This window comes from Nanorana parkeri, unplaced genomic scaffold (genome assembly GCF_000935625.1).
Source record: "Nanorana parkeri isolate BGI_ZX_2015 unplaced genomic scaffold, ASM93562v1 scaffold147, whole genome shotgun sequence".
Taxonomy (NCBI): domain Eukaryota; kingdom Metazoa; phylum Chordata; class Amphibia; order Anura; family Dicroglossidae; genus Nanorana; species Nanorana parkeri.
In genome coordinates this window covers 965,541-983,687 of record NW_017306415.1, presented here as the reverse complement: position 1 = coordinate 983,687, position 18,147 = coordinate 965,541, and the positions used below count along the sequence as shown (strand labels likewise).

General features: G+C 39.6%; 1 protein-coding gene across 1 annotated transcript in view; it reads right to left on the bottom strand.

Annotated features, from left to right (window-relative positions):
- The window catches only part of CPA6 (carboxypeptidase A6), a 106,569-nt gene extending 89,659 nt beyond the window's left edge, over window positions 1-16,910 (bottom strand). The window contains exon 1 of the mRNA XM_018554225.1: window positions 16,625-16,910. Within this exon, the coding sequence (XP_018409727.1) occupies window positions 16,625-16,725 (101 nt within the window). The 5' untranslated portion in view covers window positions 16,726-16,910. The remainder of the gene's footprint in view (window positions 1-16,624) is intronic.
- Between the last annotated feature and the right edge of the window lie 1,237 nt (window positions 16,911-18,147).

Here is an 18,147-nt window from a genome sequence, read left to right as displayed (position 1 = left end):
CCCAAGGCCAGGTTCCACAACACGCCCCCCCGCCCTGCCATCTGGTTGCCATTCTCAATTGATGGGGAGGGGGGCTTTGCGGCGTGGGGGGCGTATTGTGGAACCTGGCCTTGGGGCGGCAGGGGGAGTAAATCCGGCCCTGAGTGAGTGCACAGTTTTGTAGGTGCCAGTGAACCAACTCCTATGTTTTACTGTATGTGGAGATGGTATTGTCTATGTTGTGCACTCCCTTTACAAAACTCAAATGACCTAGAAGAGATGTCTTTGCATATAAACAAAGCATCATCTCCAAACTTTACTATGATACAAGAGATGACTCAGAAACTATTTTAACATCTACTGAACAATTTCAACATATCATCCCAATAAATACAATAAACATTCACCTCAACATAGGTTCAGTTAGACATTCTATACATATAAACATTCTAGACTCAACCACAGGACACCAGATTTGTAGTGTAGTGGTTAGATATGTTTACATACAATCAGTAGACGGGAATAACATGTATTAAAGTCACTGGTGAAATTACATTATAAAAGATTTAGTGCTTAAAAATCAGTTCCCAGCAGCTGACAGCAAGTTTCTGATGTATGCATTTTTTTTGTATAGTGAGATGATTCACTGTTTTATGCAATGGTTCACTGTTGTCCTCAAATAGCACAGTAGCACATGGTCAAGAAGACTTCATGTTCTCTCTTTTGAAAATTGTGAAAAGGTAAAAAACAGTTCCATGTTACAAGTTTTTTTGTTTTTAAGAAAGAAAACTACCTAATTTGTGCATAATTTGTCATTTGTAGGTATGCAATTTGTATTGCGTTTTATATGCAAAAATCAGCAATACTGTATTTACCTGTTCACTTTAAACATTAAACCATCCTGACTCCTCGCCTGTCACAGGAGGCTGAGCTCTCCTCCCCCGCACTGCCAGCTCAACCTGGCCCCATCCATTCCACTCCCAGTTTTTTTTGGGAATATGTATATGGCTCCCAGACCCGAAAAGCATTCGGGAGCTTCTGAATGCAATTTGGAAATTCGGAACCCGAATGCCATTTGGGTCTAGGAGATTCAGCTTTATTTTTTTCAAATTCTTTATTGGCTGAAGAAAACATCAGATATAACAAAACAGTGTGATTGAAAGCAAAATCAGTTACATATAATCTTTAAGGCACGTTGAGAAACGGTCTACTCCGTGTCATCGCAAGCATATCCCGTCTAAAAATCGCATCGGAAGTAGGTGAAAACAGCTCAGTACAGTAGTTGATTCATCAATACTTTAGACTCAGTGGTGTCATTCTGTACGTTGAAGCTCTGTGACTAAGTACTATATCCAACATCGGATAGTGTCTCAAGGTCAAGGGGAAGGTGAAAGAGGTAAGAAAGTGGAAAAGGTAGAAAAGAGTCGAGGTCCATTCCACTTCCAGTTGTTTTTTTAGGAGCAAGTCTTTACCAGGGATACAGCAAAATTTCGGCTGCCGAAACATTTCGGCCAAAAATTTTACTTTGGGCAAAATGCCGAAAGAAGCATTTTTTGTCCAATAATGCAGTGCATCCCTAGTATCTTTCCTCTTCGTTGGGCGCTGCTCTGTGTCCCCTCTCACACAGAGCAGCGCCCAGTGGGGAAGAGAGAAACTTTCAGGAGGTGGGGAGGAGAGAGCTGCCTGCTCAGCATCATGTGACACCGTGGCAGCTCTCTCCTCCCCGTCTCCTGAAAGATTCTCTCCTCCCCGCTGGGCGCTGTCGGGTGTTCGAGAGGACAAAGAGCAGCGCCCAGCGGGTAGGAGAGAAACTAGGGTTGCACTGCATTATTGGACAAAAAATTGGTGCTAGAAAGGTAAGAAATATTTTTACATTTATATTTGGGTATGCTGTGTGAATGGGAGCACATAACAAACATATAGTGGGGGATTTCTCATATTTTACTACAAAAGTGGAAATACACTTTAAGTATCAAACAATAGCAGAAAATTGTTTTTATATTACAGTGGTGGAGTTTTAATGTAGAAATAACTACTTTAAGACGTTGACATCTTTTGTCATGCAGGCACATATTTTTTCCTTTACTATGCACATCTACACATTTACCCTTCAACTTTGCAGCTTCAACCAAAACATTTTTCAGTGAACCTACCCTTTAAATACGAGACTTGCAGGCAAAAAATTTGTTTGTGTGGTGCATAAATCAGGAATGCAGTTAGGTGTAAAGTAACCAATGCATTTTAAAAAAAGTTTCTAGCAAGTCAGATTGCCTTTTTCCATTTGCCGTGTTGGGAATGAACAGGGTCATTTTATAAGTCAGCGTAATAAACAATGATTATGTACAAAATATGTAAAAGTATAACAACCTATAATGGATCAGATGCAAGGGAGGCAGATCAAGTGATGAACTGATCACACGGTCAGTGCTTTGGCTTTCTGATGACTTGGAAGAAAAAGAGCGAGGAAAGTGTTCTTCCTTCCCCAGAGAGAGAAAGAGCCAGCATCTGAAAAAAACATTTCTCTGAGGTGTGAAGTACTCTTCAGGGATAGAGCAGCCAGAAAGCCACGTATATGGAGCACACAGCACAGAGGCAGAAAGAGGAAAGTATACAACATATGTTTATACTGTATACAGTAGACTTTGATAATATATATTCAGAGAACAAGCTTCATAAGTTACTGTGAGATATATTATAAATGATTAGCCAACACTTGTGCCCTATTTATTAAACACATTTGCTGCACACTCTACTTTTAAAGTTACAGTACATCAATCTAAATACACTGCCTGCCGAAAGAAAAAGTAACCACCAGGATTCAGCTAAGAAAATAGGTCAGAGCCTTCCATTAAATAATAGGTCTACTTTGAAGTTAGCTGCCACCTGAATATGAATGACCAGGTTTTTCCATCAATTGATTTTTTTCTTCCCTGATGGCACAATGGCCATATTCCAAGATAACAATGCCAGGATTCATTGGGCTCAAATTGTGAAAGAATGGTTCAGACATCATTTTCACACATGGACTGGCCACCACAGTGTCCAGACCATAACCGGACTGCTGGAGAAGACTTTACACAGCGATCTGACTCTCCTATCATCATTACAAGATCTTGGTGAAAAATGAATGCAACTTGGACGGAAATAATTGCATAAGCTTATGTAAACGATGACATGACAAATAAATGCCGTAATCAAAGCTAAAGGCTGTCCAATTAAATAATAGAGTGTGTGACTTTTTTTGGAAAGGCAGTGTATTTGGTCTTATACTGGTAAAGCAGTGAAGACCCAGAAAACTGGGGAGAAACCTCTCAAGAAGTTTCTGTACTCTTAAAACCATTGTTCACATTGATTCTCTTCACTTCATGGCCAGAGGCTAAAAGAATGGGAGTGAACCTTACCAATTAGGTATCCTTGTGGAAAACATAAAAAATGCAACACCCTGCAAGATATTGTTCTAAATTACTGGATACATTCAATAATGTTTGTGATTTGCAAACCTTTGGCAAAAAACTTTGCAGGTTCACCACCACAAATGAGGAAGGAACTCTAATGCAGTGCATAGCCTTTGCCCCTGGTCATCTATGTCAGAAAAGCCAATAATTTAAAGGAAATAATAACACAGAATGAAAGAATGGGCTCACATTGTTGGAGCTGTTTGGAGGAGCTAACAATTTTTTGTTCGTGAGAGAACCTTCTATTTACTTTTTCGGCCTTGATATATGTACCCCATGGCAGTGTCTGGTTTTTGCATGCCTTTTGTTTAACAATAGCTTGCTTTTTAGCCCTACAAATGGCCAGAAATAAAGCTGAACTCTAGCAAGAGGAACAAGGTGAATGAGGTGTTCTGTAAATGGACACAATCTTCACTCGTCCATTCATAGAATGCCTTTAATACTGTGAAAAGAATATAAGGGATTTTCTGACTGAATGATGGATATGGATATTTTTCACCCATTCACCCAATTTATCTGTCATCATTGATTGTTTTTGTACCTAGAATGCTGTTGTTCTTGAATATTTAGCTAATATTCAAAATTGATAGTCTAACATCTAGGTGTGTGAGCTGGGCTAACCGTGTGGCAGCGATTAAAAGGATTTAAAGGGAACAGGTGGCAGCTTCTCTTTTAAATATTCTTTTATGTAGCTAATAATCATCAGTTACAACAATGTGATTTTCCTTCTTCAAAGTTTTACTTTTTTCAGTGAGACACTTGTATACATTAGTCAAAAGGCAGTTCAATAATTGAGGGCTTACTTAAAAGAGGGTGTGCTTCTCAATGGTGACCTTCACAAAAGTGTGCTGTTCCAATGCCAGTTTAGATAGCTGCAAAAATAGTTGATGTCCTTTCCTCAGATGCCTGGTTGTATCCAAGGGTGTCCAGGAATATCCCTAAAGCTGGCCATACACGATGTAAATTTTGACTAGTTCTTCATGATCAGAAGAGCAAAAGAGCTGGTTGAAAAGTCTTCAAACAAAGGGTAATCATCTGCCAGCACCGTTCGTGTGTTCTGACAGTGCCCGCTGGCACAGAACAACACACAATACACAGGTAACAGCAGGGGATACATCCATCAATGTTCATAAGCTTAAGCTATCCCTTCTTGACAAGAACATGTCCCTAATGCTAGGCTTATCTTTCCCTTGCAACCAGGTATGTGTCTGCCTCTGTAACATACCCAAACTGAGGGTGCCTAGAACTAATGCATCATGGGCTTCATGTCAAAGATGGCCATCCAGATATTAAGAGAACTTTGTGTCTAATCAGACACAAAGATGGTGCCTGTAATCCATGACAATGTCCCTAGCGCCAATAGTAGGCAACAGTGGTGTGACCACTTTGTTTACCACTGAATCAGGAAGTGATTGAGCAATCCTATGATCACTGCATCACTCCCTAGCCATGTTAATCTGGGAGAGAGCGGCAGCGTCATTCTTCATTAGCAGTGGCAGAGCAACACCTGCCTACATTAAGGTCTATTCTTTGTCAAAAGTACTTTTTGTAAGGAGGAGATTATAAATTAGTAGTTAAAAGTATCTTTAAAGTGACACTAAACTCAGGAGTTAAATTTTAGGAGTAAAAATACATTCAAGTACCTTAACTAATAACAAAAATGTATCTTATTTGTGTATCACTCGGCTGTAGATCCTCAAATCTCTGAATTGGTGCTGACACTGTCCTTCCTTCTGGAGGGTGGCTACTTTTGTTTCCAATGGCCCCTGTGTGTGCTGTAAAGTAGCCACAGCTCTAGGCTCAGTCTGTTGATGGACTCCAATCTCAGGACACATTAGTAAATTAAACGCAAGATTGTAATCCATCGCCGGAGCAAGCTTGGAGCGGTGGCTACTTTACAACACACACAGGGACCATGGGAAACAAAAGTAATCATCATCCAGAAGGAAGGACCGTGTCAGCACCAATTCAGAGATGATTTGAAGATCTACAGCCGAGTGATACACAAATAATGTACATTGTTGTTAATAGTTAAAGTACTTGAATGCATTTTTTAGGTTTAACTCCTGTGTTTAGTGCCACTTTAAACAACAGGTGAGATAGCCATGCATATTGGTGGTTCTGTTGTTTCTAACACCCTCTGCTGCATTTCATAAATTAACTATTAGTAGCCAGATCTCTGATGTGCACTGTTATCATGCATAAATATCATTTTCTTTTGCACAGAATACTTCTTATGACATTGTGTCACAATTATACATGATATTGTTATACGATAGCCACAGACCACAAGAAGAACATGCACTGAGCCCTTTTCCACTTGACATGGTTCCAAAATGATGAATTCTGGGCTTGTTAAGGTGGAAAAGAGGAGTGAGAAGAAGCTGCCACATAGAGCAATAGAAATGTATAAAATATGGAAAATTATACTAACCCCTCCTTTAGCATTACAAGCAGGGAAGTAACACTTATTAAATCATTAAGGAAGACGTTCTTACCAAATATTTTGCAATCCTGAATGCTCTGGCATAGAATGTTAAAGGAAATCTCTATCGAGGGAAACATGTGGTCTGCCGTTGCTTGCCCCTCCTTTGTATTTGGTTTCCAGCCCTTAGATATGGTGGCTGCATTGCTTCACTTTCATCAGACTTTCCCCTTTATATTCCCCTGGTGATCCTGCTAATAACACACTTCCTTTCCTAGGGTGACAACGCTCATTCACTGTACTGCCCTAATGGAGAAGCAGAATTGTCATCATAGGTTGCTTTCTTGATTTGTTCTGCAAACCTCTACCCCTGTGGAGGTTTGTAGTTCACAAAACATTGCTTCAGATTTTAGTTCAGTGCACAGGGAGTTACAAGAACACTGGATTCTGGCTAGTTCAACATGTATATTTATATTTGTAGAATATTTACTTAGTCTGGAAAAAGAAAACTTATGCAGCCACAAAAGGACGGGTAAGTTGCAATATAGCAATGTATTACACATTTGTTCTTGGGTTTCAGTATGCTTTAATAGATTATATTTCTTTATAAACCTCTCTGCAGTTAAAACAGCTAAGGTTTAACGGTAAGACATTGCAGACCATGCAATAGATCTTGATAGTTGCAGCAAAACTGCTTTGTTAAAAATAACACTCTATTGAGACGTTATGTCCTTGTGCTACATGATTTCACTGAAACCGTAGGGCAAATCCATAAAACTTTGATTTACCTGTTAAATGTAGGAAAGAGCTGTCATATATGCAGCTGACTCTGCTCAAATATAACGATATTCTGACTATGAAAATGCAGATATATTCTTGTTAATATATAAATATAGCCAATATTGTGTAAGATAGCATGATGTCTCCTGTCTCGTATACAGTCGGGCAAAGGAGAAGGCCCCTTAAGCTATAATTATGGCCCCCAGGCTCACAGCTGTCATACGCCATCACCGCTAACGTGTCTCAGACACACTTTATTTCTTCTAACATGATGCAACTGGTTTGTGAGGAAAAGTAGGGGGGAGAGGTTTGAGTTTCCCTTTACATGCAGAAAAATACAGCCTTTCACTGTGCCATATAACAGACCACTATTCCAGCATGACTGCGGTGGGGGAAGGAAGCTGACACTTATGCCTAAGTTTTTGGTATCTCAGTATGAGTAACTTACTAATAACATGTTATGCCTTTAACTGCAACAGAATTCCGGGATGCTTTGCATTCCACACACAATAGTACATAAATGGTAGCTCTATTTCATAAACTACACTGATAAATTTCAGAATAATCACAATCCCTACACAGCAAAGAATAAAGGGAGATATTGTATTATTTAGAAATAAAGAATAGAGGATGTTAGTATGCTCTTTACACAGACATGGTTGCTACAACATTCTCACATAATATACTGTGTTCTGCACTAGGTGGTATAGTAAGTTATCTCTTTAATGCTTGTATAATGTACGGTTCTCTCGTGTAGAACTATATGGTTATGAGGTAATTTCCTGTCTCTGTGTACCTGTTATTTCTAATAAAAACAAGCTCAGCCATTGGTCTAGCAAGATCATATATGTTAAGAGTCATATCTGCAGGAGCTTTCCAACAGGGGGACAGCAGGTATTCATTATCATTATATAAATAATAACTCATACTTAGCGTACATGGGAAATCTATCTAGGAAGACCCTCATATGATTTCTCTGAACATATACCTCCATTGGTGAGGCTTCTAATAGTCAGTGAACCATGGTTCTAACTGACCTTTGCTTTCCCAGCTATAAATATGGAGAGAAATTGTCCAACCCGCTTTATTTTTAAAGATCCGATCCTTTCAAGTGTTCTCTGTTGCAATTGTTTGGAAATATTAAGATATCCATAGATATAAGACTTATCCGATAACTGGCAATTGGGCCCTTACTGGATACGCTTCACCAGCAAAATGGAGTACAGTCTCCATTGGAACCTGAAACTCATGTTCCAATGAACCCAAATGCTCACCCAGATGCCTCTCTAGGACAGCTTTTTTTCCTCTGGCTTTACTTGTCTGAGGGGAGGAGAGTGTCTCGTCAACATGCATTGTCAATATGCTTAGATGTCCCTGTCATTCCTGCTAGTACATTTTGTACCAGAATGCTGGATGGTACTTATTATGGATCTATTATTTACATCTTACTGTTCATGATTACTTGCTGCATTAGTTGTTAATGTCAGTTATGGAACAAGTCACTTTGACCTTTACATACATTGCTGGGGCCAAGTACCAACAACATTTCATTCCTCATAAACCTGCCAATTGTGTTGTATATCCACTCCTCACACTACATGTACACATATTTTTCTTTTAAGAGAACAAATAAACTCATCACTAATAAAAATTCCTTTACAGTTACAAGCTGTAACTGAACACTTGTAACGGCTTGTAACGGCTAGTGCTAAATTTACAATTGTCTTATGGATGTTAAAAAAACTGCAGCACGGGCTGAAGGGAATTCATTAGATATGAATAAAATGATTTATGTGACCCAGACTGCACCAATTTGCCTGAGGCAGATATCAGCAAACGTCTGCAAGATCATGCTAGAGAAAAGTAAGTTTCATTTTCTGGTGAGACTTAGTGGGCATCATAGTCACAATGCTTTGTAGTTTGCTCTTGTTTTGTGCCATGACATAAAAATCTTTGTGATTTGTTTAGGTCACAAACAGTACAATTGCGATATGACAGTACACGCTACTTCTCACGTCTTCTCACTCAATGTTCTAAAGTATAATTGAAAGGCGCAGGTCAGTATCAGTGTCTGTTAATGACTTCTGGTAAGAGTTAGGGAGCAAAACTGAAAATGGGACATGTTTAGGGTTTATGTTGCGGTTTGTTCTGTGTGGTACATTAACCTTATGCATTGCAAAATCTATTATCCAAAGACAACAGACACTTGCTTCTAATTCACGGGGTGTCAGGACTATGAGAAGTTTTAGAAGTGTTAGCGTTGCATGGGTATTTTTTGGTGTGGAAAATGTTCTTTATATAGCTGGATGACATTAATTGTGCAATGCGTGTATGCAAAGAATAAACTGTGATTGCCTAAATACATACATTTAGGAACTTCAGCACTTCTACAGCCCATGAGATGCTATTAATCTCTCCTGTTGAAGAAGTAAAATATGGAAAGTTTATCCTCAACCGCCTCCTCAAACTGATTTCCATTGAATATCTCAAAGGATATAGTGTGCTACGGCTGCCCCTAGAGTCATATTCACTTTTGGAAGATGATTCCTTCCTGTTTATTGTTTGCTTCAAAGATCTTAAAACACAGTGGCTTGTCTGCTGAACATCAAATAAACCAAAACGTCATTATTTGGGATTGGGCACACAGAAAATGCTTGAGAACTTCCTGAGGAGGGGCTAAATACCCTCCCAAACCCGCTGGTGGACTTTTGAACTTCAGGTCCAAGTACATGAGTGCCACCAGCAGGTGCTCTGGTTCCTGACAACCACCCCCCGCCGCCCTTAACCATTTCTCACTGACACCTGGCACACAGTCCAAAAGTTCAGCACTAAAAGTGAAACAGGCTTCAGCAGCAGTCTCTGTCTCCTCTACCCTCTCTAAAGAAGGGAAGCAATAATGGAACTGAGACATTGTGATAGGAGCAGTGGCCAGGTAGGGAGCTCAGTAAAGCTGAGCCTGCGATTTTATCAGGTTTAGCATTACTGAGCTGTACATAGGAGGGTGTATCCAGTATGGACACTCCTGCCTCAGTGCCGCCCACCACCATGCCTCCATGAGTGCCGCCTGAGGAGGCCACCTCAGTGGGCTTGTTTGGGGCCACTGCCCTAATTAGAATTATATCCCATATCACATGTGTTCTGTATCAGCTACACTGCCTACTTTAGCTTTAATAACCATTATATCAAATAACAGTTATTCCATAACACATGTACACAGAATAGCAATGAAATATCTTGCATGAAACATTGCACATGCACAAAACAACAATAGTTAACAATTTACCCCCTTTTTCAAAATAACCACCATGCATAAAGGCTAGCGCTATTTCTAGTATACTATATATAAAATAAATTTCTTGAATAATGCAACAGGACTGAATCGGTGATTTACTTTACTATTTTACCTGCAATATTTTAGGAAAGCTGTGAACCCAGTTTGTTCTAAATGAATAAAAAACCAGGAAGAAAGTAGCTGATTATTACTCCCAGTGTAATAGATACCGAGCCCACTCTTCGATTTTCGTTCGGGAATCGAACACAATCATGGCTTGGAACGATGATCGATCAGTTGATGGAAACCCAATAATGTTAATTACTGTGCTTCTGGCCAAATTTTCTCGACCGGCTGAAAAACTTTTTTAGAATCAAACGAAAATCGATGGATTAGTGGCGTTCTCATAACAAAAAAAGTCGCAACATGAACACTGCACATGCGCATACCAAAATCCGCTTTCGATCGACAAAATTCAGTGAGTTAGTATTGCTAACGAACAATTATCGACATATGCATAATGGGGTATTCGAGCGGAAATCGAATGAGGGTTCCATGACGGCACGAAAGTAATCAAGCGATAATCTACAAGTGTATAGCCCCCTTTAAAATCTGGAAGCGTTCTTTGATCTGTCATGCAATTTGAGCACATATTACCAACACTTGCCACTCTACATCCTTCTCCCTTTCTGATTATCAGCTCTCACAATCTCTATTTGGGTGGTCCATAGATAACAATAGGTATGCAGGACCTAGACAGCTTTATGGGGTAATAAAACATGGGACTATTGTTTAAAGAATATGTAATCCTTCATCACTTCTCTAACCTTTCTAGCAGGGCCCACAATAAATGGGCAATCCATGTTAAAACCAGACAAAAAAAATAGTTGAATAAATAACGTTTTGATCCTTTTTTTTCAGCAGTCACATGACTGTTATTCGGCTTTTACTCTCTGCAGTGAGTCACTTGTGCTACCAGACTGCTTTACACTGGCAGCAACGCTCCCTGGATTAAATGTTCTGGTCTACCCTGTGACATCAGCATGGTAAGCTACACATAGAGACGGCCTTAGTGTTTTTAGAGATCCAGAGCATGGGCACAATGCAGGGGCAACGTTGCAGAAGCTGGATGAGCCTGCAGAATTTTTGCCACCGCCAACCAGGAAGAGCAACTCAATTATTTAATAAAAACTAAAGGCACACATAGTTTTAAAAATATAATTATTATATTATTATTATTATTGCAGTGCTAACAGTTTGTGTATCACTTTACGAAATAAAGGGAGGCAGTGCAGTTCAATAGTAATACAATTCAATACAGGAGGTGTAGGAAAGCCCTGCTCGTGAGAGTTTACAATCTAAACTGGAAGAATTTCATTTTTTTTTGGCAGCGGGGGTTACAACCACTTTATCTTTATTGAGATGTTTGCATTACATTTAAAAAAGTTTAGTAAAGTAATAGGATGCCACAATTTTTTCAAGGAACACTGGTTATTGCCTCATGAACGGAGCTGTTTACTGCAATAAAGCAGGGGAGAGTTGGCTTTGTGTGACCCAAGCATGTGTCAGAATTGAATAATTCAGCATACTTGAGATCCGGAAGCACTTTAGTATGGGGGACTGTAAAAAGATGCTGATGGTAGCTGAGCAACCTAATACTACATGGCATCCATGCTTGCAACTGTTTTGGTCATATCCAACACCTCACAGGCTTATAAACAATGTAGCCAAATTCTGCAATTCAATACTGAGGAGATTGTGGAATACATAGGAACTGACCATTATCAGCTTTGTACCCTGATGTACTGTACAAACTAATTGCTGATTTATCCAGAAACATTGGACACCTTCTACAGACATGATTATTTTTGCTATTGTTACTGCAATGTGTGCCCAATGCTTTTCAGGCAGCTTTATTGATGGCAGCAATAATATCAGTCACTAGACAATGAAAGTACATAATAGCAGGATCCAACAGAAATAATTACTGTAATAAATAACAATGACTTTTGTGTATACACTTTTAAGGAGAACTATGGGGTTAGGGCTTTTCCTCATAGTTCTCCGAAAGGTAACACGAGGACACAAACTAGCGCCCTTGCGTTACCCAAAGCTCAGTATACCGCGAGCTGCGGCTCGCGGTATACTGATACGCCGCAGCTGAAACGGATCTTGGCAATTATGTCTGGATCCGCCCAGCTGCGTGAGTGACAGCTGGCTCAGCCTATCTAGAGGCAGAGTCCGCTGTACCCGCCCCCTCCCCTGTCCGTTCCGCCAGTCAGCGCTGGAGGATCAGAGCGGGGAGGGGGAATCCCTGCAGGGAGCTGTGAGTGACACGGCTCTCTGTCGTGACAGGATCGAGAAGTGAGCAAACGCCTGTATGTGTTCGCTCACTTCCCGATCTACTGAGCCGACCTGTGACAGTCTCATTGTCACAGGTCGGCTAGAACAATGAGGATGAGTGAAAAGCACTCACCTCATAGTTCTCCTTTAACAAAGCCTCAAGCTCAGTTATATTTGGTCTATGGTTGGACTGTAACCTCTCAGATTATGAAACTATATCAAAAGGCTAAAATGTAACCATTGATTAAATGGTCACATCTCCCATCCAAAATCATAGGCCACTGGCAGAAAGAGATAATGCTGTAATGTACAGGTTGCCTTGTTTTCTTTTGTTTCCAGTAATTTCTAAACACCTAAAGCATTAAGGTTCTCATCATCTCATGATTTTACAAAAAAAACCAAAAAACTTTAGAACTGAAGGGATGCAAAATATAAGTTAACATAGTCTATGGAGACATACCTCCATAGGCTATGTTACTTTTACTTAGCATCTCTTTTGTTCAGAAGCAATGTTATAAAAATCATGGGAGTCGGAGCCTCCTCCTTTTTACTTTAAATAACGTATAAGCAGAGTACCTGGAATGATATTAAACTGCTTGTTAGAGACTATGGATAACATATGTGGTTCTTTTTGTGTGAACAGTCCCTGCTTTCAGATAAAAGGAGACTACCATTTCCAGCATTTGATATGCTTGTACAGGGCTCTGTATTTTATTGCACTGCAGGTCAGATTGGTAATATACATTTTTTTTTCAGGTAACTGTCCAACTTTGTTACTCTTTTTATCATTTTTTCCCCCCTCCGATCTTTTATAATGTATCTTGCTGACAGAAATGTCATACGCTGCATAAATTTATTTTTAAGGGCGCTGTAGGGAGCACACATGTGGAAGCAACAATTTGTAAAGGGGTTTTAAAAGCTGAGATCTGTAATGTGTCTTCAGTTTATGACGGTCTCCTATAGCATGACAACTTCTATAGAATATTCACAGTTGTTGATCACCTCCTGCTGCATGTCTGCAGTCTCTGCCAGCTTTCTTAGAATTGAGTTCACTATTTATTATGTGTGACCCTTTGATGATGTCAAGGGCCACAGTCAGGGCGTGATTCCCCACAAAGCCACCGAGCCTCAGCCTTGGGGTGGCAGAGAGCAGGGGGGCGGCAGCAGTTTGAAATCTCCTGATGCCCAGGACATGTAGTTCCAGGCGCCGGGTGGTAATTTCTTTTCTACATTTAGCCCTGCTTTGCACGAATATATATAAATATAGAACGGGGAAACCACTTGTTTGTTTACAAGTGATCTTGGCGATGTCGCCAAGATCACTTGTAATAAGACTGCAGCCTGTCCATCTAGGGTTCAAACTAACCCTGCCGCTCCACGTGAACAGTGAGAGGGGAGAGCAGTCTTTCACTCTCACCTGTCACAGTGCTGTGCTAGAACTCCTGTATTTGAGGTGACAGGGTCAATAAAGAGAACCTTTGACCTCCAAATGCTTTCACACAGGAGCTTGTTAAAAAAATTGATAAACTAAATAAATAAAAATAAAAAAAGTAATAAATAATAATAATTAAAATAAAAAAGTAAAAAAATAATTATAAAAAAATAATAAGAAAATAACTATACAAAAAAATAATAAGTTAAAAAAATTATAAAAAATACAAAAAGTAAAAGATGACAAGATAAATAAAAATGTAAAAAAGTGATAAAAAAAGTTAAAGGAAAAATAAAAAAATTCAAACTAACCCTGCCGCCCCCACTATCTGGTTGGCATTCTCCATGGGTGGGGGGGAGGCATTGAGGTGGGCGCATTGAGGAACCTGGCCCTGGGGCAGCAGGGAGAGTAAATCCGGTCCTGGCCACAGTTGACCCCCTACATTAAGGAAATTGACCTCCACTGACCTAGACTGTAACCTTTTGTAAGTATGGTTTCTATTGTATTTCAATTTCTATGTTTTTCTTTGAATCTGTATGCACTTATCTTTGAAAACATGTACTCTACATGTATTATTTGCATTACCTACTACTCTTTCTATCTCTTACTTCATAAAGTGCCATGGGACATGAAGGTGCTACTTAAATGATTGATAGAAATAGTTAGAAGACATGTATTATGAACTCTAGTTAACACCTTAGAAGTTTCTTCTACTTTGTACCCTGAGGTGAAAGACTAAGGTCAAAGACTAGAGAGTTTAACTAGATTGTACTGGCTGAGTGCTTGTTTTTGAAAAGGTAATCAAAGGTTTAATTGTCAAGATGTCAGGCTCTAGAGAAACCGACTTCCATTTTTAAATTCCATTTCATATAGGGGTTTGAGGCAGGGCTTCACAGAGATAAAGACATAACATTCCTGTGCATGGAAAAGATGAAGAATTGTACCTTCACATGGTGCCAAAAGCTATATGTTCTGCACCAACTTTTTGTCAGGAATGCTAACTTCCAATACAGTGGCACACTGTAATTGTCAATGACAGTGGACATAATGCACAATAAAATTAGCCCAATAGCAGAGCCGTAGCTAGCTCTTTTTGTGCCCGAGGCAAGAACAGAAAGTTGTGCTCCCCCAAAGGCATATGATGTCACCCGACACCGCGAACATGCGGCGTCATGTAACATCATGTGCCCCGCCTCCAGGATGGTGGTGCGCATGCGCAGAACGTACCGGTGGCTGAATATGAAATAGCAAAAATAAAAATGACGAAACTAATGAAAACATTATTAGTTTCCGTTTATTTCATCCAAAACAATGTTTTAGCCAGAGTTGTTCTTTAAAGCCTTTGATATTTTTAAACTTTTTATATGGCACATTAAAATGTGATTGATGGTTAACTAACTGTATGTATGTGACAGAGCTGTTATTTTGGGCATAGATCAGATTATAGCTGATATTTGTTGAATATTAGAATATTATGTTAGCCTTTTGTCAGTCTGTGCATTCCTAAAATGTAGCTTTGTTCTATTGTGGGTGGTTTGTTATACATGGCAAGCTAAGTATATGTTTTCTTGTTTTGTACCACAAAAGACAAGAGTTCTCTGTCTGTATTGGCTGTTCATTCCATATGTTACACAAGTTGTTCTCTGTGTTTACATACATAGAACTGTGTTAAACTTTTGAAGCGTGTGCTGCAGATTTACCAGAATTCCCACTTCCCCTTACTGGCATTGTAACTACACAGCCACATGTTGGTGATACCATCCCCGGGTGGATATTAATGTAGAAAAATACTTATAACTGAGGAGTCCAGCTGTGAGAGAGTAATGCTTTGGTTATGGTCGTTTTGGGGGACAGAGATGCACATGCAATGCAGATGTGTTGCTGATAAATCTTCCACTAGTCTCCAAAGCATAGGAGGAACCAAGTTTGTTGGGTCTTTATCTGCTTCTATTAACTTTTTCAATAAACTTGATCCCATTTCCTGTTATAAATGTTTTCCAATCTATTTAGCGCTTAGAGAGTCAATGCCTTGTTTGGATAGTTAGTTTTTTTTACATGATTCTCGGTTCTAAATGAAATAGGAGCTCCAAACTAATTATAGATAAATTATTATTATTATACAGGATTTATATAGCGCCAACAGTTTGCGCGGTGCTTTAGTTAAATCTATGTTCAGTGTTACCAGTACTGCAGATCTTAGATATACAGGAATCGTGTTTTACATTTGTCAGCTAATCATTCGTTCTTCTAGTCTTTTGACCTAGTAACACCGCAACCAATTTTAAAAATGGCAAATCAACAAATTAACAAAGCTTAAGGATTTAGGTCATGCTCTTAATTCCCTCAAGTACCATAAAGTTATGAAACACAATACACTAACATGCCTTAGTGTCATTCCCTCAATAAAACATCTTATATAAACAACACAGGAGAATAATCTTCTTGATTTATCAATATTTATATAATGATTGAAGTTGCAAGTAAGTGATTCCATCGATCACCCCATGTCATATGGGTGTCAATGGAGATAACAGGCCAGTATATGGGTGATAAGTACTGAGAAGCAATACAAATATATTATGTATGTTATTGAAAATATTTAGCATGCTGGAAAAGGTCCCATTGTAAACTATTTGGATTAATAGTGCTCGAGGAATACATTTTTTTAGTGTAATGCTGAAATTAAACAACATATACATTGAAAGTAAGAATTTACAATTGTGGTAGGTAAATTGTTGTTTGTTTGAAGAGCAACCATTTACTTTTCCTTTTGTCATGATCAGAAATACTGTTATATGCCATGAGGCAGCCAAAATGTGCGATACTAGGTCATAGTTAATACGTTATTGATACAATATGAAATAGCTTGTCCTAAGAAAGTAGTGCAAACAAATGAAAAGCAGCAGTGTTCAGTCATTTCCATGAAATATGTATCTTACCCATCATAGCGGTTGTTGTACAAGTGGCAGTTGCTCAGCAGCCAAATATGAAAGATCAGGCAAAGCTGAAAGAGATGCAAAACTCTCCATGTGATGTCCATAGTGACAGTTGAGGACTGAAGGGAAGATCTGCGCGGATAGGTCTGGGCTGCTATACTTTACTCATCCATATGATCTGCTCTGGAAGGAGGGAGAATTTGTGATTCAGCTGCTGGGAAAAGTTGAGAGTAGCTGATCTGAAGTTGGTTTCTGCCTGCAAATAAGCTGTGACCCACCGATGATGAGAGAGGAGGCTGCATGATAGTGGGAGGATCTCTGCAGCTGGGTGAGATTTTTTGTGTTCTGTCACTCAGCCATGATTAGTATACTACAGACCGGGGAGGGCTGTTATGGGTCACATGAAATGGAGGGAGTGACATACAGCCTTTCCTCTGTACAATGCGCTCATTACACACACTACCTGACTGCAAATGCTTCTGCATTCCTAAATCATGGTCAGCAGTATGCTGAATGCACACATAATGAGCCTATAGGTACACGTGTACACCCATTCTTCATCAACTGTGGCATTTATTTATAGAAAACAGTTTGGAGAGGGGAATTCTGTTTTACAGAATCCAAACGTACAAAATCCCCGAATTCTGTTTTAATGAAAGTAAAAAAAACATCCAGACTATATTAGAAAAACTTAGGTTAAAGTAGAATTAGACTGTGAAACTTTGTTTTTTAATAAAACAAATATAAATTGCCCAGCTATGTATTTATTTATGTTTTCACCCAAGCACTTATCTTGTCTCCAAACAGTTGCTTCCAACTCCCCCGGCTCTGCTTCCCTGAACTTCCTGTACATTATCACAAGGGACAGTGCAGTCTCCACACTATTCATCTACTAGCTTGAAGAAGGGAGGAGGGATGAAGAAGCAGGGAACAAAATATTGCATTGCCTTGCTGTGCATGTGTTTGTGGAAACACAAGCAGCTTAACAGCACAGACAAGGGTGGCTGCATGGGAACCTGCAAGAGAGGGGAGCCACCCTAAACATGATATCACAACTAGTGCTCAGGGGACTAGCTGATTTTCTAGGAAACTAAAATGTTAAATATCGAGGAGCAGCATATATTGTAGATGATTTAATCAGCAATTAAAATAACCAGTTCCCAACTGATGACGGGATTATCCCGTCACAGAGCTTGCCGCAGTTTGCTGTGTTTTGTACACTGGTTGCTGGCTGTGTGTTCCAGAAGTGATACAAAGTATCCCTGAGGAGACTACTGTATTCTACTCAGAGATACTAAGGTGGTTGTTGATTCAGCTGCCAAAGGCAGCTGAGTGAATAACTGAGCCAAAGTGAACGACGTTCGGCTTTTCACTTCGGCTCTGTACGGCTGGACGTACATCGGCTAAAATCAGCAGTACATTGACTTCGGTCAGCCGAACATGCTCAGATCTGGATCGGCTGAGCAGAAGCTCCAGCAGTTCACTTTCTGCCATTCACATAGGGGCCAAACGGCAGTGAGTGAATA